Genomic DNA, 21,118 nt, shown 5'->3' with positions numbered 1-21,118 from the left:
ATGGATGCCGCCCCTACAACTAGCCCTAACCTTAACCAATATCCACACGTTATTTTCCACTTTTCGATAATTTCCTTCATTTTTATTTAAAATATGCTTTCCGATGTGATACGGATGTGAAAAGCTATAAGAACGACTTCGGCAGAAGGTTAACTAGTGAAAATACAATTACAGATATCAAGAATTATAGTTTTTACTAGTTGAAATTTAATTGTTGATATCAAGAATTCATATCCTGAGAATGAATAAAAGTCAAAAGGGCTTGCCATAGTCTTCCAAGCCAGTTCCTCCAAAGGTGCTATAAATAGGGTGAACTTTGTGAAGTATGTTGTGGTTGTTTTTTCTTTACAAATTCTCTGGTGCCATGCAAAGCATGTAATGTCCCCGAGTTGAAAGCCTATCCGTGGCAGGTGCGATTTTCTAGAAATGCCTTTCTGTTTACCATCTAACACTAGAGTTGTACGCTAATTCACAGTTTACATTGGACTTGATGAGGCTGCAGCATTGACGTGCTCCGTTCTTTTTCATAAACAGGGCGTTGCTTGACACTCGTAAACAACATGATATGTGACATATAATAGATAAAATGACTGTCTTTGGAACATAATCAACGTGGTATAGGTTAGTGTCAGTGTGTACGAGATAAGAGAGTTGAAAAAGTTGAATCATCACTGAATCATTTCGATTAATGCAGAATTGCAAAAAATAAACTTGCATTAAATGTATACTGTTAATGTTTCTAAATACATACATACATACATAGTCTCCAATTATGTTTCCCAAACACTCTACTCCACTCAACTCAATGGTTGGTCAAACAGTTAGCCCCGCCCCAAACTCTTGCTATTGGCGAAAGCCACCTATAGAAATTTCTGATTGGCTAGTCCAATGTGGGGCTGTCACAGAGACAAGTATTATTTCTCAGGACACCTTTTTCCAGTTACATCTGTCAAGTAATAGTGATATGTGTTTAAAAATCACTTGCAGCAGCTTTAAATTAATTAATCTCACTCACATTTTTGCCCACTTTTCTCCATTCTCTTTCAGTGATTTCCTGATTCTGCCTGGGTACATTGACTTCACAGCTGACCAAGTGGTAAGTGAAACACTACTTTTGTACAGTAGTCAATTTTATACTCTACTGTTGTATGGATGGTGTTTCTTGTATACCATCACTGGTTTAATTTGATTGGCTCTCTCTGTAGGACCTGACATCAGCGCTGACCAAACAAATCACAATGAAAACTCCACTGGTCTCGTCACCCATGGATACAGTCACAGAGTCTGGCATGGCCATTGCTATGGCGGTAAGAGAATGACTGACACAAGATTCCACCACAGAAAGTGCTCTTACTATTATAGGCATTTGAATAAGCACAGTTATCTGTATGTATGCATATTACAAAAGAAAAGTTTATTTGCAAATATGCTGCCTCATATTTTAATATCAATGAAGTCATTAAAATCCCCATGAATCAAGATAAGAGTTTGAAGATGTCCATTAGCTTTTAGACCATCTTTGCTTCTTTTGTCAGCTTTTGTATACTTTTTGTACTCTTTTGTTCTTTTGTATACTTCTAAAAGTTGACAAAATAAAAATCTTAGCAGACATACACATCTAAAATTTGCAATCTTCCTCTTCCAGGTAAGTGGAGCTAAGTGGAACTTTTTTCTGCCTATCTCCTGTCCTGTCTCCCCAAAACTCCCCAAGAGTTTTTAAACCTAAATTTAGTCTTTAAACCTAAATGTACAAAGATCGACCATCTATGCGTGTTGTGTTTTGTTCTAAAGTCTAATGTGATAATGTGTTGTCACAGCTGACTGGTGGGATTGGCTTCATTCATCATAACAGCACACCAGAGTTCCAGGCTAATGAAGTCCGCAAGGTCAAGGCGAGTCTCTTTACGTCTCTGTCTTTGACTCTTGTCTCTTTATGTTTGTACCAGTTTTCTTCTCTCATTCGTAATATCTGTTTTTCTTCTGACCCTTACCCTGTAGTTGCAACAGCATCCTTGTGGATGAGAAATCCACACCTCATTTTGTATTAAGTGATATGTACTGAGGTGACTCCCAAGTAGAAATGCCTAATAGAACATCACTCGACTTTTCTCCCTCCCTTTCCCTCCGCTTTTGATCAACCCCCGTTTAGAGGTACGAACAGGGTTTCATTACGGATCCGGTGGTGATGAGTCCTAATGAGAGGGTAAGAGACGTATTTCAGGCAAAAGCTCGGCATGGATTCTGTGGGATTCCGATCACTGACAATGGACAGATGGGCGGACGTCTGGTCGGCATCATTTCATCACGAGATATTGACTTCCTCAAAGAGTCGGAGCATGACCTGCCCCTCAGTGAGGTGGGTGGGGCTTAACAGAGGATGAGGGCTAAGCAGTTTTTACTGAACTCCGCTCACCTTAACTTTCTCTCTCTCAGGTAATGACTAAAAGGGAGGACCTGGTTGTAGCTCCAGCAGGAGTGACACTGAAAGAGGCCAATGAAATCCTCCAGAGGAGCAAAAAAGGTGGGGTAGACTTTAAGTGTTTATGAGAGCTCTTTACCCTTTTGAAAGTTTTGGATTAATCCTTGAACCAAAGAAACCATTTATATGAATGTTAATTATTCATTAACCTATATAGCAGTATTTCATGCACCACTTCTGCATGAAATACAAAATAATTGCAAAACAGTGATCTTGCATCTTGTTTTTGCTTATTGTATCCAGTATACACTACTGTTCAAAAACAGCATTTATTTTAAATAATGCATTTAGTAAAGTGTCAATAGGATAACATGCAGAATTTGTATCCTAAAGGCACTCCTGTCTTTTAAAGGGGTGGTTCACAGTTTTTTTCTAGGCTTGATTGTGTTTATGGGGTGCAGTCTAACATGTGTTAATGCTTCGTTTAAAAAAAAAAAAAAAACACATTATTTTTGACATAATTTACCTTTATTCCACACCACTCTGTCCCTTCTCTGAAAAACGCACTGATCATTTCCTTCTATGAAGCCCCTCCTTCGACGGTTTTATCCTGATTAAAGCTTTAATACAGTATGGCAACTGCACGCACGTCCATGTTTAACGCTTCTCATAGCTATGTGAAAATAAGTGTATAATTGGAACGGTTCATTGTTATAGCTTAGCTGAATGAGAGAGAGAGATGCAGAGCAGGGGGACGCAAGGAACAGGATTTTGAAACTTGTGAATCCATTAGAATCGTTAGAAGACATAATCGCAATTCATATATGAATAGATTTTTACGTGCACCTCTAGTTTTCTCTTCCTCTTCTCTAAAGCAGCGCAGCATGGCCTCGCCCCCTTTGCTGCCTTTTCCCGAGGGCGGGGCTTATCAGGGTTTGTGATGTCACAAACCTGAGAAGTAACTTCTTGAAGTCCATACTAGCCGTTTTTGTAGGCATTAACCCGCTAGAATTTTAAAAGCCAATATCTCTGTTTGCATTGAACTTTCAGCTTCATAACTTTGCAGATATTGTTTGTTCAAACGGCAACATTACACACTAACATTAAAAAAGTGAAATCACAATGAACCACCCCTTTAAATATTAATACATTTTATTTAGTTTGTAAATTATTGATTCTGTATATCCATTTCATATCTCCTTTTAAAGGTTTATTAATTTGTTTATTTGCCTATGTAAGTGATTTCAGCCATAAATAAAGCCGCTGACATGGTATAAAACAACCAAATAAAAAATGTTGAATCTCTCAAAAAGACTCACAAATTCATGAGTTATCATATTGAATCAGTCTGATAAAACCAAGTTTGGAATGAAGTCAGAATGCTACAAGATAATTCCCCCATGTGAAGCTCTCACACTCAGTGTTTGTTTGCCATAGGTAAGCTTCCTATTGTAAATGAGGAGGGCTGTTTGGTGGCCATCATCGCTCGGACAGATCTGAAGAAGAACCGAGATTTCCCGTTGGCCTCAAAGGACTCTCGTAAACAGCTGCTTTGTGGTGCTGCCATCGGAACACACAATGATGACAAATACAGACTTGACCTGCTGGTGCAGGCTGGTGTAGACGTGGTTGTCCTGGTGAGGCCTGTTTTGGGTTTAATGTCTTTCAGTGAATCAGTTCTTGAAGATGGTTTATTTTTTGTTCTTTTTGGTTACCTATTGTCTCTCTGCTCACTTTAGGACTCTTCCCAAGGAAATTCCATCTTTCAGATTAATATGATTAAGTACATAAAAGAGAAATATCCTAACCTACAAGTCATCGGCGGCAATGGTTAGTTTTAAACACAAACTTTTTGAACATAATATCTACAAACACATAGTTAACATGGGCTGTCTATCTGTTGTAGTGGTGACTGCGGCTCAGGCGAAGAATTTGATTGATGCCGGAGCGGATGCTCTCAGAGTGGGAATGGGCAGCGGCTCCATCTGCATCACACAAGAAGGTCAGTCCACCAATCCCACGCCTGACTGCCTGCCCCTCAGCCGATCACGGGCTGTATTTCTATATCCAGTCATTCCAGAGAGAGCAGCTAATATCCAGTGCCTCCTCTAGGTTTTCTTTTAACATTGTTAGAGCAGTCCAAATTATCTGTCATTTCCCAAATATCCCTGCAGTTTTGGTCTGCAAGGTAATTGTACAGATTGATTGGCAGACAATCCACACTGCCCTGTTTCCTCTTTTCCAGCATTTTTCTGGGGTTTTAGAATCTGTGGAGAATTCCTATTTTTGTTTGTGTGGTGTAGGTATTATTCTATATTCTGTGGGTTTTGTCTTAAGAATTAATATGTATGTCTATATAAGTGTCTATCTGTCCGTTTGTATAGTTCTCTGTGACAAATGTCTTTCTCTGTCGCTCTGAATGATGAGAGTATGGTAGTGGAGGCTCTTCCTTTCTCTTTTCTATCACAGTTTTTCTCTTTTTCTGTTTTCCCTTCTTTTGTGCTTTATTTGACGGTCTCTATAGCATATTTTCTTTCTTTTGACCGGTTGTTTTTGTTACTTGCATCAGTTCCCTTTTTTTTTTATCAGCTCTGTTCCAAAACCTAGCAAAGACTGTTTCAGAAGGTAGGCATAATTATACTGCCTTCTGAGATACTCTACTGTTCACATTTTTTTTTTTTTTTATATTTTAGAAATTAATATTTCTATCCAGCAAGGATGCATTAAATTGATCAAAAGTGAGAGTAAAACATAAAAAGAACCAGCATATTAGAATAATTTCTAAAGGATCATGTGACACTAAAGATTGAAAATTAGAAATATTACATTTGAAAATATTTGAAAATGTTATTTTAAATTGTATATGTCCTTCATGAATATTACAGTTCTATAATGCATTGAAAATAAATCCAGGATGGCTGACAAGGCAGGCAATTTTTTTATTTTAAACTTAAAACTGAACATGTTTTATACTGTAAAATAGATAAGTAATTTGAATATATTATTTTACCCAGCATTTATTAGTGTAACATTTTCATGCTTATTAGAGTATCATGCTGTTAGTTTAACAACATGGTAACATCAAACTGTGTTGCACACAGTTGCAGCCTTTGTACTGCATTCCAAATCTATTCCTTACGAGGTTCCATAACAATTAGTTATACTTCCTTAGAAGAAAGCCGCTTATGTACAGTAGGCAGCAAGGCAAGGTTTTAGAACAGAGCTACCGTGTGCTATTTCTCAGTATCTATTTCCCTTTCTATAATTGTGTCTCTCTAGCACCTCTCAGTATTCCTCCTGGTTTAAAGCTCCACAGCCCCAAAACCCCAACTACTGTTACGGGATACTCCAGTAAGTCCCTCCCCCTGATCCCAATACAGATCCCATTGGCTCACTATCTCACTCTGCCTGCTGCATTGACTGGTTAATGGCTCTGCATCATTAGAAGTAGTTGCTGGTTTTTGGGGTTTTGGATGCTTGTCATTGTATGACTAACCTGTCAGTAATGGCGTTTGGCACTTCCTCTGATCTAAGTCTGTTACTCAGAAACCCTCACTAACATACGTGAACTAGCTTGTGCAGTGGCCAGAAAGGAATTTGGACACGAAAGTCACACTTAAACAATGTCATTGTATCATGAAATATAAAACCAAGTGGCGTTTATTTTTAAAAATAAAACATGCTGTTAAAATGACAGTATTGAACATTTGGTCACTTTCTTCAAACATTGAACTTGAGGGGAAACAACTTGATACATTTGCTAATAGGGCTGAACGATTAATCGAATGCGATTGTCATGCATATCTTGTCAGTAAAGCCGGTTCTGTGATTAGTAGTAAATCTTCAGCACGTGCTTTCAGATGGAGCAGCGTCTACTACACCGAGCCGTAGTTCACTGACGAGCTACGCAAAATCGTGTTCATAATCGCAGACGGTTTAATCGCGTGATTATGAAATCGAAGAAATCGTTCTGCGGTTATGAAAGCGGTTTGCGTAGCTTGTCAGTGAACTACGGCTCTGTGTAGTAAATGCTGCTCCATCTGAAAGCACGTGAAAATACCACATTTAAGAACATGTTTTTACTCCAAACTCACTTCATAACATCAGTCGAGTGTTTGAAATAAATCCTTCTGTGAGACGATGTGGCTTCTTACACAGAATAAGGCACGCAACAAATTTCATAGTATTCTAAGCAGTGATAAAGGCTATGTCGATTAGCATTGCATTATTATATACTTTATTATAATAAAAATTTTAATAAGACGAACTCGGATAAATCATATATTGTCGTAATCATGTGTTTATTAGTCACGTTGAATTAATGAAGGCAGTTAAATCTTCTGTTTATTCAGCAACCACTATAGGGATTTCCTGGGTTTTGCAAAGAGTATTTGGAGTTTCAGCGCGAGAGCGCCCTCTGGCCTTCGGATGGAGATTTACTGCTGATCACAGAACCGTGCTTCACTGAAAGATACGCATGACAATTTATGCGATTTATCGCCTTTGCGATTTAATTTCGATTAATCGTGCAGCCCTATTTGCTAAGTCGTTGATTAAAAGTAAATGCCAATTTGCCACAGGAAAGTGAAATTAGAACATCTCTAGCATTGTTTTATTTCAATATGTCATTTGCTTTGATATTTTATCTGTACAATGAAAATGCTAGAAATATGGTTTAAGTGTCCAAATAGGTTTTAGAGCTGCTGTAAGAACACTGGAGTGTATGAAGTGCACTTGTTAACAAAGCAGAAATAGCTTGAGGGTTTCACAACCATTGGTCTCACTGCAGAAGGTCTTTGTTTTACAGTTCAGTGTAGTGTGTGTTAATTTAACTCACACCAATTTTTTTTCTTCATTTTACTGTATGCAGAGTGTAGATGGTGTGACTTTAGAAATTACAGAAGGGGGTTTGGGGTCAAAAGCTGACTCTCTGTCATTTCTTGTCTACTCTCATTCGTTGTCTTGAATAAAACAACGAAAATTCCAAAAACCATGACAGCATGGATTTCCACGCATCTTGCATGCAACTTTTCACTTGTTATGCTAATTAATATAATGTTTAATTAGTTAGATTGATTAAATAAATTAGCATAATTTGCACAAGTAGTTTCAGACTTTTGGATCCCACTCTGTCAGCATTTGGAACAGATAATAATTGGGTTTGACAGGTGTGTGTGTGTGTCATTCAGTGTCATTCAGTTTTTCCTTTTTATTGTGATGGTCTTGCGAAAGGTCACAAACAGACAGTGGAGCAAAAGATTTAGGCGAATTTAGAGAATTATTCAAATCATTTAGAAACTTTCTCACTTGTCCTTGTTTGTCAAGACTTGCAGAGGGTTTGCTGATGGACTCTTCTTCTCCTCTCATGTTACATCACCATTTATAGAAAATCTCACATCTAAAATTCCACTTTCATAAATCCACATATTTCATATAACGCTAACTTTTTGTCTTTGAACTTAGTGAAGTTCAAAGAAGTGCTATGATTTAGATTTCTTTGATTCATTTTGGTTTGGCCTCATTTTGAATAGACATGCAATACTGTCTCTGTAACGTTTACTGGTTGTTTGATTGTCACTGACTGAAGTCACATGACTGCACGAGTAAAGAGTACACTCATAGTCATTCATGTGTCCACATGTCTGTCTGTGTGTGTGAGAGAGTATGGATGTCTGTGTTTGTATGAACAACAGTTAGTGGAGAGTATTTGTTTATCAATGCATATGATTGTCCTCATCTACATAAATTAATATTTGTAGAATATGCTAGTTTAGGTTGATAGTAAGGGTCTCTATTTCTCATTGTTCTCACAGTGCTAGCATGCGGGAGGCCACAGGCAACAGCTGTGTATAAGGTATCAGAATATGCTCGGCGGTTTGGAGTGCCTGTCATCGCTGATGGGGGGATTCAGACAGTTGGTCACATTGCTAAAGCACTTGCTTTGGGAGCATCAACAGGTGAGATATGGGTTTGATATAGATTCACAAGATACAGACTAACGTCGTAATTGAAGCTAAATTCTCTTCTGCTTTTGGTTTCTCTCAGTAATGATGGGGTCATTGCTCGCTGCCACTTCTGAAGCTCCTGGTGAATTTTTTTTTTCGGATGGGATCCGTCTAAAGAAGTACAGAGGAATGGGATCACTGGATGCCATGGACAAGAACTTGGGCTCACAGAGCAGATACTTCAGGTGTTACACACAAATAAATCCTTTCTCAAATACAATACTGTGCACTTATTGCTCTTAGTTCCTGCTAGTTTAGCTACTAATAGCAGGTTCCCATTTTTTTTTTTTAAACCTCTTTGCTATATCCTAGCTATTTCACAACTGCTTATATAGACTGATGCTTGATATATTTATGGAATAGTAGTTAAATGAAACATTAATAAAAGCTAATATCTTAGACTGAGAAAGTTCTACAGAATATAAATTGAAACCATGTTCACTCTCTCAACCCCTCTGTCTCTTTTTCAGTGAGAGTGATAAGATTAAAGTAGCTCAGGGAGTTTCAGGGGCTGTTCAGGATAAAGGCTCCATCCATAAGTTTGTTCCATATCTCCTCGTTGGCATACAGCATTCCTGCCAAGACATCGGTGCAAAGAGCCTCACACAGCTGAGGTACACGCAATCGCACTAATTACTCGCATACCGGCAATTAAATGCATTCAAAGGCGCAGTGTATAGTTTCAGTGCCACTAGTGACGGCAAACAAAATTGTGAAAAGTATGATTGTTTCCATAACTATAATTTCTTATTTTTGCCAATTCTGTTTGATTCCTTTAGTGGCACTGAAACTATACGCTGCACCTTTTTTCCTCTTTTTTCCCCCTCTTTCTTTCTTCATCTATCTCAGGGCAATGATGTATTCTGGTGAACTGAGGTTTGAAAAGAGGACAATGTCAGCTCAGATGGAGGGTGGAGTGCACAGCCTACACAGGTAGTTGAACATTCGTACACTTCAAGAGTTTGGGGTCAGTAAGATAAAAAAATAATGCTTCTATTCGACAAGAATGCATTAAAATTGATCAAAAGTAACATTTATGTCAGTGCCAATAGCCTCGTGGGCAGCGCACCGACATATAGCGCCGTTGTGCTTCTGGGCATCCTGGGTTTGAGTCCCGGCTCGTGGACCTTTCCCGATCCCATCCCCCTCCTCTCTCCTATCCAAATAAAGGCAAAATGCTGAAAATAAGTGTTATAAAAAAAAGTGACATTTATAAAGTTAGAAAAAGATTCCCATTTCATATAAATGCTGTTATTTTGAAATGAGTTTATACGAATTATATTCATCAAAAAATCTAGAAAGAAAAATATATCATGGTTTCCACAAAAATATGAAGCAGCACATTGATAATAATAAAATAATTTCTTGAGCACCAAAACACATTAGAATGATTTCTGAAGGATTATGTGACACTGAAGACTAGCGCAGTGGCTGCTGGAAATTCTGCTTTGCCATCACAGGAGTAAATTACATTTTAAATAAAAAATATTTTAACATAGAAAATATTTATTTTAAATTGTAATAATATTTATCTTTGATCAAATAAATGCAGCCTTTGTGAGCATAAGAGACTTCTTTCAAAAAGAAAATGCTAAATCTTTCTGAAACCACACTTTTGAATGGAATAATGTACAAGTTTGAACTTAAAAAAAAAAATGAACTGATCTTTTATTTTGTTCTTTCAGCTATGAGAAGCGCCTGTTTTAAAGAAGACATTACAGATGCCAGTACATGCATAGCCAAACGCACATAAACCTCCATTAATGGACTTCCACAAGTGCTTTTGCACATACAGGCACCCAAACACACTGAGAACCTCAGCTTCCTCTTTCTCGTCTTCCCCAGCCGCCTTTCCTCTTAGCAAGGAGAGGAACCGTGTGTCTGCGAGCATATGCCAGTTTTGCGTGAATTTGTGTGGTTGTGGCGAACGCATGCTGTCTGCTGTTTGTATCAGATGCCTTACATGTCAAGAAATATGTTTTTGATTGTAATCATTTGACAAAAGTTCGTTGAAAAATATTTTTTTTTTGCCACAGATATTTGTCTCGTCTTGATTAATAAAATATGACTGCATATGCATTATTATAAGCAATAAACAGTCAACATTTTCTGTCCAGAGGTGAAAACGGGTTGATTGAGTGCCGCTGATCTGTGTAAAACAGGAAGTGTTGTATTTTAATGGGATTTCTGTCAAGTTTGTTATAAAACGAGAACTGACAGTTCAAGTTAGGTGCATGTGAGTACCTTTGTAAAAATGTGGCTGTGTCATGTAAATTACAAAATTTTTCACTTGCATGTGTTTTTTCATCATAAATTGGTTTTCAAATCCTGAATCTGTGAGTGTGTGGGTAGATGGCTGCTCAACATTGACATTGGTACGTTATTCCTCATTTTGCAAGCGTGTCTCAAGGGAACCAGCCTTCACCTCCAAAACTACCGGACTTTCCAAACAAGCGTTTACACATGCTTACTAATGGACCCGCACCTGGACAGGTTGGGCTGAGAGCTCCAGGTGGCTCCTCATAAATGAAATATGATATTAGCCCATTATGAGCTCATCCCAGCTGTGCCCAAATATCTTAAGGCTTTTATACACAGCAAAAATGAAATGACTGACAGATGTAAATCAATGTGTGCAGCAATATTATCTTTCCTGCAGTCTGAGAAGACTAGAACTTTTATTAAAAAAAAGACCATGGATGTATATAATTCTCATATATAACATTAAAATTAATACATATAAAGATGTAATACTGTATAAAGATATGTAATAAATTATTAATAATAAAAATTAATAAACACATGTTGCACCTATCATCACATGAGTGAATCAACCATAAAAGTTGAAGCACATAACAGACAAAGAAATATAAATGATAAGAAAGAGATGACGGGAATCATAAAAAGAGAAGGGAAAGACATTGAGATGTTTGGAGGGGGAGGTTGTGGGCAGTCTAGTAAAGAAGTGAAAGTGAAAATGTTCCTCGGATTTCTGAGGAGGAAGTCAGCAGGCATAAATACGCGGATGCTCTTTGACAAACTCACACAAGCCAGGGAGCAGAGAGAGGAGGAATGACAGGAGCAGGTAACAGAATTATTCATCTCATCTCTGTCATACCTGGCAGTTTGTATCTGTCATGTTCAATGGGTCTCTTATGTCGTTTATCACAGTGACAAGTAGTTTTCTTTCATTTCTCTTCACCTTTGTTCCACTTGTTTCTTTCATTTGTTAACTTGTCTTCTCTTTTGCAAGTAGATCACACTGAAATGAAAAAAAGAAATTATGGAAATATGCTTTGATACAAACCGTCTTTCATTCATTTGTCTCATTCTGCTCATCTTTTTCTCATTCATTTGTCTGTGTTTGGCAATTATGAGGAAATCTGAAGGAAAGAGAGAAGCGATCACTTCAAATAGTTATCACTAAAACTTTTGCAAAGTGCCATCAAGCTTGTTGAATCTAAAATGAAAGCTTCATATTTCAGGCTAGTTCCTCCTTTCATTTTACTTCATGTGACTTTCTTTAGTCAGTTTTATATCCTGTTTAATCTCTCTTGTCATTTTGTCTTCATTTACCTTGCATAACCCCCCCTTCTCCTTCTCTCTCCCTCCCTCTCTCTGCCCACTCTTCTCTGATAGAGAACAGGTTTTTCAAGACACAAGTCTACAGATGACGCAAGATAAATAAACAAGTTTGATTCATTTGCAGAGGCACCAAACTTGTTTGTGGTAAAAGCTGTTTGAATGTCATTTATTTTTTCTTATTTAAAAAAAGTAGACTTGATATATGTAATTTCCATACGAAAAAAGTGTTAAATGATGAAGCGTTGCTGGATGTGTTTGTTCACGGAGTGTCTGTGAAAATGACCACAGCAGTTTGGATGGTAACGGAACCCATAATGCAGCTGTTTGGTTGATTGACAGCTGGCTATGGATTCTGTGTCCTTCCTTTCTTGCAGGAGCTTAAAGATGAGAATTGTATGTTTTGGAAGAATTCAGGAGTTGGACTCATTCAGATATGATACTTAATGTGAATTTTACTTGTGTATTACTTGAAATGTATTTGAATATATCTACAATGTTATAGTTGAGTCAGAAATGTGTATGTGAGTGATGAGTTCTGATGTTGCTCTGGAATGACACGTTTTCTCCCGGATTGCCAGAAATATGTTTCGCCACCGGGAACTTCGTGTCAGCCAAGATTGGCATCACTTCCTGACAATCACAAATCTTCAGAATCTTCAGTATTCAGTAAATCACAGAATCTCTTACTAAAATGCTTTGTCAGACATTTGAATTGTGTTTCTGTAATTTAATAATAAATTAAGAACATTTGTCATACATCACTTGTTGACTGTTTATCATCAAAACTCCCACATAATTTCTTAGATCTACATGATGATATAGAGAGGAATGATAGAGGTTTGCGTTTTCAATGGATGAGTTATCTGAAACAGGTTTTGGATGATTTGCTTTGTAGATTTTACTCTGGCTAGAGGACATAAAGTGAAATCTGTGAGCCAGTGTTGCTGTTTTAGTTGTTTTGGGAAGAGATCTAGATCTTACTGTAAACCACAACATGTGACTAGTAATCTGGCCCAAGCTCAGCTCTTACATACAATTGTTACCTGCAACAAACAAAGCGGAAGTACTCAAATAAGCAACTGAACAACCAGCATTCAAATATGCTTCAGCCTGATGCAGTCTACTCAAAACATTAAATGGAATAAAAGTCTGGCTTATATATTTAATTAGAGAAAAGTAAAAAAAAAAATAAGTTAAAATAATTTTTCACCTTTAGTCTCCTAAAATCTAAAGTATTCTGTTATCATTTACTTACTTTTTTTTTTATCAGAAAAGCAGAAATTAATAGCAGAATGTGCATGCTGCTGTTTTAAATAAAATGAATGAAAACAGTATAGTCAAGGAAGATTTGTAACGAATACTTTAACGATGATAAATACTCTTTTCCTCACCCAAAGCTATCAAATGACTTTGTAATATAGTACAATAAATAAAGTTATGCGGGTTTACACATATAACATTACACACGGGGTGCACATACATTAATATGTTAAACATCAGTAATAAGACGGAAAGTAATCCATAGATTATTTAAATAGTCTATATATTTTCAAATAAAACGGCAGCTTCTGAACAAAATGTATTTTATCAGAAGTGCACTTTTACTTTCTGTTCTGTCATTGACTGAACTGATTTTTGCCACACCCAAAATGGCGCCTTTCAAAAACACGCAACCGGTGTTACATGAAAATATGCCTTCTCTGACCAGGCAGTGACATTTCTTAACGTTCCGGTCCCCGTGCATCTGTTTTGATTGGGGATCAATCCGAGCACACAGCACCGCAGTGCTGCTACAGTCAATCTCACTAACATCCCTCCAGTCCGGGCACTAAAAACAATGTCAACATACAGAGCCTAATCATGGAAGAAGCCGTGCCATTTAACATCGTGTCCACCGTCAAAGCGTTGAGCGGCGCGTTGCGGAGAGATGCTGAACATGAAGCCGAGATCAGCCGCGAGCGAGAGAAGCACTGGTTCAAGGAGAGCAGCGCAAAAAACCTGAGAAATCGTGACTTCTTGTCACCCAGCACGGTTCTGACGACGCTGTACGCCGGTGGAGAGGTCAGTCTGAAATATGTGCTCACATGTGCGTTTTTTATTTTCTGTGTTATGATCTCTTCCTGGCCTGCACCAGTGACAGATGCGTTCTCGCGCTTCTCCGCATGGCAATTTTACGCATGGCTTGAGGCGCCGTGTTGGATATTTTAGAGCTTTTGCTTTGGACGTCTGTTTATGAATCACAGAGTCACTGACACAGAATTGTCAGAATATAAGCCCGAGCTCTGCACAGACACGCAGGGCGCCAGCTAGACTGTTGACATTGGTGGCATCGACCAAACATTTGAACCCTGCGGCAGAAATGATTTAACTCCTCGCTGCCCGTTACATCTAGGTCAGACTATGCCAATACCGAAAACAACATGTTGGCTATTAGGAGAACCACACTGTCATAATTATGCTCTGATTTATTACTGTTTTCCCCCAACAACAGAAACCTTGTTTTTTTTTTTTACACTGTCATGCGGTCAAAATGTCTTTTTGTTTTGTTTGAGGGAATTCGCAGGTAACTCAATTGTCTTTTCGCGCCCCTGGAAAACAAACGTGTAAATGACATTTTAAACAAAACTTTTATATAAATGTGTTGTGAAACGAAAAATAATGACAGTACTTAACAAACATACCTTTTTATGGTTAGTCGATGTCCGATAGGGAATCTCAACGAAAACCGCTGGAGCAACAAACTGTTGCTATGGTTACCACAAAAGTTCGCGTGGTGTGCTCTAATTTCTAATGTTTTGTGGTTTCTGAAATGTTTGAAAACGTTGTTGCGACTTGTATAATTGAAATATTTATATTATATATTATTGTAAAAATGACAAATTAAAAAAATATTACATCTTAAAAATTAACGTAAAAATTATAACACTTTTGACGATTATTTGTGAGAGTAAAATCTTAAATTAGTTAATTTTTTTTATGCCGCCTTCATTCTGTTGGTAGGTCAGTGACATGTATAGAATATATTTTTTTTATATTCGTAGAATATAAAAAGCTTTTTGGTGAAATTTTGTTGGCAAAAAAGCAAAACACAGACTCTCACAAAAGACCAGCTAATTTGTTAGACCAAGTTGAACGCATTGAAATCTCCATGAGGAACTTTTTCACCCTCATGCGATACTCCAGGTCTTTCAATGAAATTTCACGGATCAACGGGGAATGTAACCTAAAGTTGGCATAAAAACGGAAAGTGCAACTGTCTTTTCTCTGCTATTCTGACGTATAGTGTATCAGCTTCTCAAGCTAGAAAAATTGTAGGGTGGGACTTCATTTTGTCATTTGCCAATTGATTGGATCAATGTTTTAGATTAAATATACGAAAAATAATGACAGTACTTAACAAACATACCTTTTTATGGTTAGTCGATGTCCGATAGGGAATCTCAACGAAAACCGCTGGAGCAACAAACTGTTGCTATGGTTACCACAAAAGTTCGCGTGGTGTGCTCTAATTTCTAATGTTTTGTGGTTTCTGAAATGTTTGAAAACGTTGTTGCGACTTGTATAATTGAAATATTTATATTATATATTATTGTAAAAATGACAAATTAAAAAAATATTACATCTTAAAAATTAACGTAAAAATTATAACACTTTTGACGATTATTTGTGAGAGTAAAATCTTAAATTAGTTAAATTTTTTTATGCCGCCTTCATTCTGTTGGTAGGTCAGTGACATGTATAGAATATATATTCTTTATATTCGTAGAATATAAAAAGCTTTTTGGTGAAATTTTGTTGGCAAAAAAGCAAAACACAGACTCACACAAAAGAACAGCAAATTTGTTAGACCAAATTGAACGCATTGAAATCTCCATGAGGAACTTTTTCACCCTCATGCGATACTCCAGGTCTTTCAATGAAATTTCACGGATCAACGGCGAATGTGACCTAAAGTTGGCATAAAAACGGAAAGTGCAACTGTCTTTTCTCTGCTATTCTGACGTATAGTGTATCAGCTTCTCAAGCTAGAAAAATTGTAGGGTGGGACTTCATTTTGTCATTTGCCAATTGATTGGATCAATGTTTTAGATTAAATATATTTTTTTAAGTAATGTGCAAAGATAATCATTTATAATAAACACCGCAATATTCCAAAGGAGCAATTCCAATAGGGTCCTCACACCATCGGTGCTCGGGCCCTAATAAAAACATTTAAAACTTGTGAATGATCAAAAACAGTTTTATTTTGTTTCTATTAGTATTTTTTTCACATGGAACAGATGAGAAGTACAATTCATCCATGTAATGTGCAAGGTGCACAGGCAAATTTTGCTACCCCTTTAACCCAATGTTGCAAAATTACAACACTGACATAAGCTCAAAATCTAAAATGATCAATGCATTCAACAATACCTTAATATCTACATGATCTACACATATTAAATAATCACAGAATTTTTTTTGGGGGGCATTTTACTTACTTGAATGTAGATTTATCCAGTCCAGTAAAACAAGATGATGTGCTTGATGTGTGAGTTTATGGCCAGGTAAATAGGCCTATTTTTAAAATCTAGCATTTGTGTAAATGTGGTCTTGGAGAAAAACAAAAACATGAGCAGCTAAAACTGATGTTGTAATATTTCAACAGTGCCTTACAGGGTTAAAATTATTGATTTTAATTTGTAGCAGTTTATTTTTTAATTTAGTATAGAATTATAGCCAATTAATCAGTTATTGGCCTTAACATGGAAAAGCAAGCAGGTGTGCATGATTTGGCATCGCAGCCAATACAAATAATGACCGTTTCCTTACCTAAATCCTGCGTTTGGACCAGGCTCGGTTGCAGAATCACATCTGTGCTTCTGAAATTATTATCTTTTTTTATATAGTGTAGTAGTAGTTAGCTATCTCTGTGTCATACGTGGCCGCTTGTCAAGCATGAAAAACACAAGTTTTATTATAATTCCTTCCCTCTGACGCCGGGCCTGAAGTCTTTACTATTACTTTTTATTAATTTAACACATCCTTGTTGAATAAAAGTATTAATTTATTCAAAAATTTCCCAAAGACCCCAAACTTTTGAATGGTATTGGTAAAAAATTATTTCTATTTTAAATCAACGCTGCTCTTTTTTTTTTACTTTATTCATCAAAGAATGCTGAAAAATAATCACAGGTAATAAAAAAAAATATTAAACCGCACAACTGTTTCCAAAATTGATTATAAATAAGTATATTAGAATGATTTCTGAAGAATCATGTAATGAGACACTTAAGACTGGAGTAATGATGTTCAAAATTCAGCTTTGCATCACAGAAAAACATTATATTTTAATATAATGTAATAATGTTTAATGTAATACGGAGCAATATTACTGTTTTGTTCTGTATTTTTTGATCAAATAAATGAAGGCTTGATGAGCAAAATATATGCAATGTTTAAAACATTAAAATAGTAATGTTTCCAAACTTTTGACCAGTACTGTACTTCTGCTAGCAGAAAGAGCATCACAGCTTGAGCTAGTTTATACCTCATAAATTGTCAAAGAAATAGTGCTAACTCGCTTAGAATTTTCATATCTTGATTTTACTGGCTAGCTAGCTACTGTAAAAACACTTTTTGGTATTTACTAGTTAAACTTGAATCCCATAGATCAAATATATTTAGAATATCAAAATTTAGATGTAGTCTTTGGGCTCAAATGCAGCACATGTGGCTTTAGAGAAAATGGAGGGGAATCCCTTTCTTAGGTGACTAAGGGGGATTATGTGTGGGGGAGGGTCATTTTTAGACTTCTGTTTTATTATTACCTCACCTAAATGTTTGTTCCAGTCTATGGTTTGTTCAGTCAGTGTATTTGTTTTTACAATGGTATAGCCTAATTTAGTTGCACAGTATATTACACACAGCACAAGGATTGTAAACAATTTTTTGTAATATTCATGTAAATTACATGAATAGGCTACTTACCAAGATGGACATTCTGATATTTTGGGTGCAGGATTTAAGAAATGATCTGTTCATGTTATGGAGGAAAGCACAGTGCATGTAGGGGGCTGTGGCCTCAATAGCCCTGCAGTAAGCAGTGTGCTGTGTGCATGTGATTGAGCAATGTGTAGGGTAGAAATTTAACTGAAATTGCATTAAATCAGGTTGTTTTAACCAAAATTATGCTGCAAGATTTGTTCTCAACTACGTTTAAGTCCCCAGTTCCTGCAATTTTGCAAATTTCCCGTTTATTCCCGATAATTCCCATATATTCCCATTAATTCCAGTCTTGAAAATTCCCAGAATTTTGCAACCCTAATTCAGAATTCTTCAAAATATATTTTTTTGTGTTCAACATAAGAAAGAAACGTATTCAGGTTTGGAACGACATGAGGGTGAGTAAATGATGATAACATTTTAATTTTTGGGTGAACTATTCCTTTAAGATGGGATGAACTGGGCCGTACTAAACCGTACTGTGTCTCCCAGATTTTTTACAAGGACTGTTTTACGCCTAGTGTTTCTGTGATAAACTGTTGGATAGCCTTAGTTTTCCCCTCTGTATTGTGCGTAAGTCAGTGATTTCTCTGTTTTCAGTGCAGAGAGAAGCTTTGTGTCATCTGGCCCAGCTGGACAGTGCTACCACAGATTTCCCTGTGAGTCAAATGGACCCTCTGTCTGGATTATATCGGTCTGATTTAAATTCCAGTGAGTTACCATATTTTAGTTGGACGCTTGTAATGGATTTCTCTGCTTTAGATCTCTATGACAACAGCCCTGCATGTCACTTCCTGTCAGGATGAGTTTCGTCAGCAGCAAACAGCCGTGCTGTGGAGAGCGACGGGTGCAACGGCAGTGCAGGTTTCACACTCTCTACCCACACAGACATATTTGCCCATCAGCTGAACCAGCGTGCTTTACATATCAAACAATTGCTTTCTGTTTTGTATTTACTGTCCTGTAACAGGAAGTTTTGGTTGGACCTATCAAAAGACTCATTGTTTTTCCTTTCTTTTCTTTCTTTTCTTTTAGTAGCCAATAGCTTTTAGTTATATCACAGCTACTAACCATGATTTGCTACTTCCTAAATAGTAGCAGCTGGAATTGGGCAAAAATCATGCTCATTTAGAAAGCATTTAATTGTGTCTGATTAATATTTTTTCTCCTTCTTATCCTGGAAGAGTAAGTTTATAAATCTGTGTAAAAGTGTGTATAGCTGTTTTAAAGAGATTTTGTTGTTGTTAATTTTTATGTGTTAAGTAGCATATTGATGGCATAATATCTAAAAGACAATAAATTAAATCCATATAAGTTGCAAAAAGTCTTAAGACAATATTAAGCCATTGTAATGCTCCCAAATGGGTGAATACACAATTTCCAGCTCAAATGCTGCACAGTTGGACATGACTACATTTTACACAATCTTTGCTGGAAAATGAATGAATAACTGCTTTCTTCCTCTCTATTAGAGATTGGTGATTTGTGGTCCTGTTAAAACTCCTGGAATTCAGATGAATGCAGCTCAGTATCTTCAGTAAGGCAAAACTTTAGAACAGCATCAACTGTTATGCTTTATCAACTTTATAAATCATTCTTACAAGTTATTACAGTGTTATATGGTTGGCTGTGTATTGCTGTAGGTTAAGAAAAGCTCAGATGAAAGAGGCCTCAGAAATGAAGTACGGAGACCAAGTTGAAGGTGTGTTTATCTGTGCATTCTTAGAAAATTCCTTTTACAGCTCGTAGTCTTAGTGAAATAGCCCAGAATTGTTGTGATGCATGTTAATACCAGATGTCAACTGATTTGTGCATGTGCCATCAATTCACTTTTTTTTTTAGGTCAGACATGGGATGACATCATTAAAGTCATGACCTCGGCCACCGTGAGGTTTGAACTGCTTTCCACAGTGCACACAAGTCCGGTGAGTGTATTTGCGTGTGTGTGTGTGTAGAATGTATTTTCCTGCATTAGTGAGATGATTGACAGCTGTCTTTCAGGTGACCTTAGATGTTCAGCGGGACAGTGGTGTGTCCACAAAGGGCCCCAGGGGTGGAGTCTTTGTCATGTATAACTGCGCTCGTCTTCACACACTTTTCAGCAGCTACGAGAAAGGGGTGGAGCAAGGTAACACACACACACATGCACTGTAGTGTTCTTGACTTTTGATTCATGTTCTAAGTAATGTTATTTTGATAGTAGTCATGGATAAGTTGTTTTTTAAAGCGCATGCAGTGACTACACCCAAATCTTAACAACTTGTTGTTGTATACATGTTTTAAATGTACACTTTGTTAGGCAAAATGCTGTTTTTCACTGCCAGTTTCAATTCTAAACTAAAGTAACAGAAAAGCAGTGAATGACAATATATGTGTTCTGTGACAATATACAGAAAATATATAGATTTTAACAACAAAACTCGATATAGTTTGTGCAGTAGAGGTGTGGTATTTTGATTAGTAATGTTGTTTGGGGCAATAGTTTTTGCAATTCGCTGAAGTAAAAAATTCAATTACCATCTTTCTCAACTGGGCCTTTTGATTAACTGCATATTAAGTAGTAATGTAGTATTGTTTCTATTTGTGAAATAATATCCATGTCTACTTTAAAACATGTAGGTCTTTATCCGGAAATCCCTAGAGGCACAGAGCTGGACTTTTCTGCCCTAAAAGAGGAGGTAAAGCAATATGTAACTAACATGTCTTAATGATAATATTTTTGCTAATAGTCTTATTTGTTGCATCCTTATGTGCGGTATTCAGTCACTTCTGACCAGAGAATTATACATTTAGAATTTTTAAAAATCATAGCTGCACTAGAATGGTATGAAACTTGGTGACTTTTATGGCACTTGGTATGTGAACACAAAAACTAATTGTGGGCATGATTCGAAAAAGCTAAGTGGTCGTAAAAAAAATAGTCAGAATCATGGTCTTTGGTCAAAAATGACCGACCATAGGAAATGGATGGGAAATGGGGGGAAAAAATAGCAAATACTGAAACTTTTTGTGTGTACAATCTACAGATCCCCCACAATGCATAAACAAATTGCACAGCAATGAAGGGGTGAACCTCTAAAACATCTAGAGTGCAAAATCAACACACCAGCGGACACACACTTGT

General features: G+C 36.8%; 2 protein-coding genes across 2 annotated transcripts in view; both read left to right on the top strand.

Moving 5' to 3' along the window:
* Positions 1-1,034: 1,034 nt before the first annotated feature.
* On the top strand, positions 1,035-10,757 carry LOC107556494 (inosine-5'-monophosphate dehydrogenase 2-like). Its single transcript, XM_016239627.1, has 13 exons — positions 1,035-1,096; positions 1,206-1,307; positions 1,818-1,892; positions 2,150-2,356; positions 2,434-2,521; positions 3,857-4,056; positions 4,159-4,249; positions 4,326-4,421; positions 8,233-8,376; positions 8,465-8,609; positions 8,895-9,038; positions 9,274-9,357; positions 10,110-10,757. The coding sequence occupies exons 2-13, from the start codon at positions 1,239-1,241 to the stop codon at positions 10,129-10,131; spliced, it is 1,365 nt and encodes a 454-aa protein (XP_016095113.1). The 5' UTR covers positions 1,035-1,096; positions 1,206-1,238; the 3' UTR covers positions 10,132-10,757.
* Positions 10,758-13,706: 2,949 nt separating this feature from the next.
* LOC107556476 (DALR anticodon-binding domain-containing protein 3-like) overlaps positions 13,707-21,118 on the top strand; it is a 12,395-nt gene continuing 4,983 nt past the window's right edge. The window contains exons 1-8 of the mRNA XM_016239604.1: positions 13,707-14,201; positions 18,548-18,653; positions 18,757-18,858; positions 19,467-19,531; positions 19,638-19,696; positions 19,837-19,919; positions 19,996-20,122; positions 20,614-20,672. Coding sequence (XP_016095090.1) covers positions 13,870-14,201; positions 18,548-18,653; positions 18,757-18,858; positions 19,467-19,531; positions 19,638-19,696; positions 19,837-19,919; positions 19,996-20,122; positions 20,614-20,672 — 933 coding nt within the window. The 5' untranslated portion in view covers positions 13,707-13,869. The remainder of the gene's footprint in view (positions 14,202-18,547; positions 18,654-18,756; positions 18,859-19,466; positions 19,532-19,637; positions 19,697-19,836; positions 19,920-19,995; positions 20,123-20,613; positions 20,673-21,118) is intronic.

This window comes from Sinocyclocheilus grahami, unplaced genomic scaffold (assembly GCF_001515645.1).
Source record: "Sinocyclocheilus grahami isolate Dianchi unplaced genomic scaffold, SAMN03320097.WGS_v1.1 scaffold570.1, whole genome shotgun sequence".
Taxonomy (NCBI): domain Eukaryota; kingdom Metazoa; phylum Chordata; class Actinopteri; order Cypriniformes; family Cyprinidae; genus Sinocyclocheilus; species Sinocyclocheilus grahami.
The sequence above is the reverse complement of the archived record's forward strand: the minus strand, read 5'-3'. Positions and strand labels throughout refer to the sequence as shown.

Bases quoted from the DNA above. Each gene is read 5' to 3' on its own strand.
- LOC107556494 (XM_016239627.1), top strand. From the start codon at position 1,239: ATGAAAACTCCACTGGTCTCGTCACCCATGGATACAGTCACAGAGTCT. The intron at 1,893-2,149 runs GCGAGTCTCTTT...ACCCCCGTTTAG, and splicing joins ATGAAGTCCGCAAGGTCAAG to AGGTACGAACAGGGTTTCAT. The intron at 4,422-8,232 runs GTCAGTCCACCA...TTGTTCTCACAG, and splicing joins CATCTGCATCACACAAGAAG to TGCTAGCATGCGGGAGGCCA.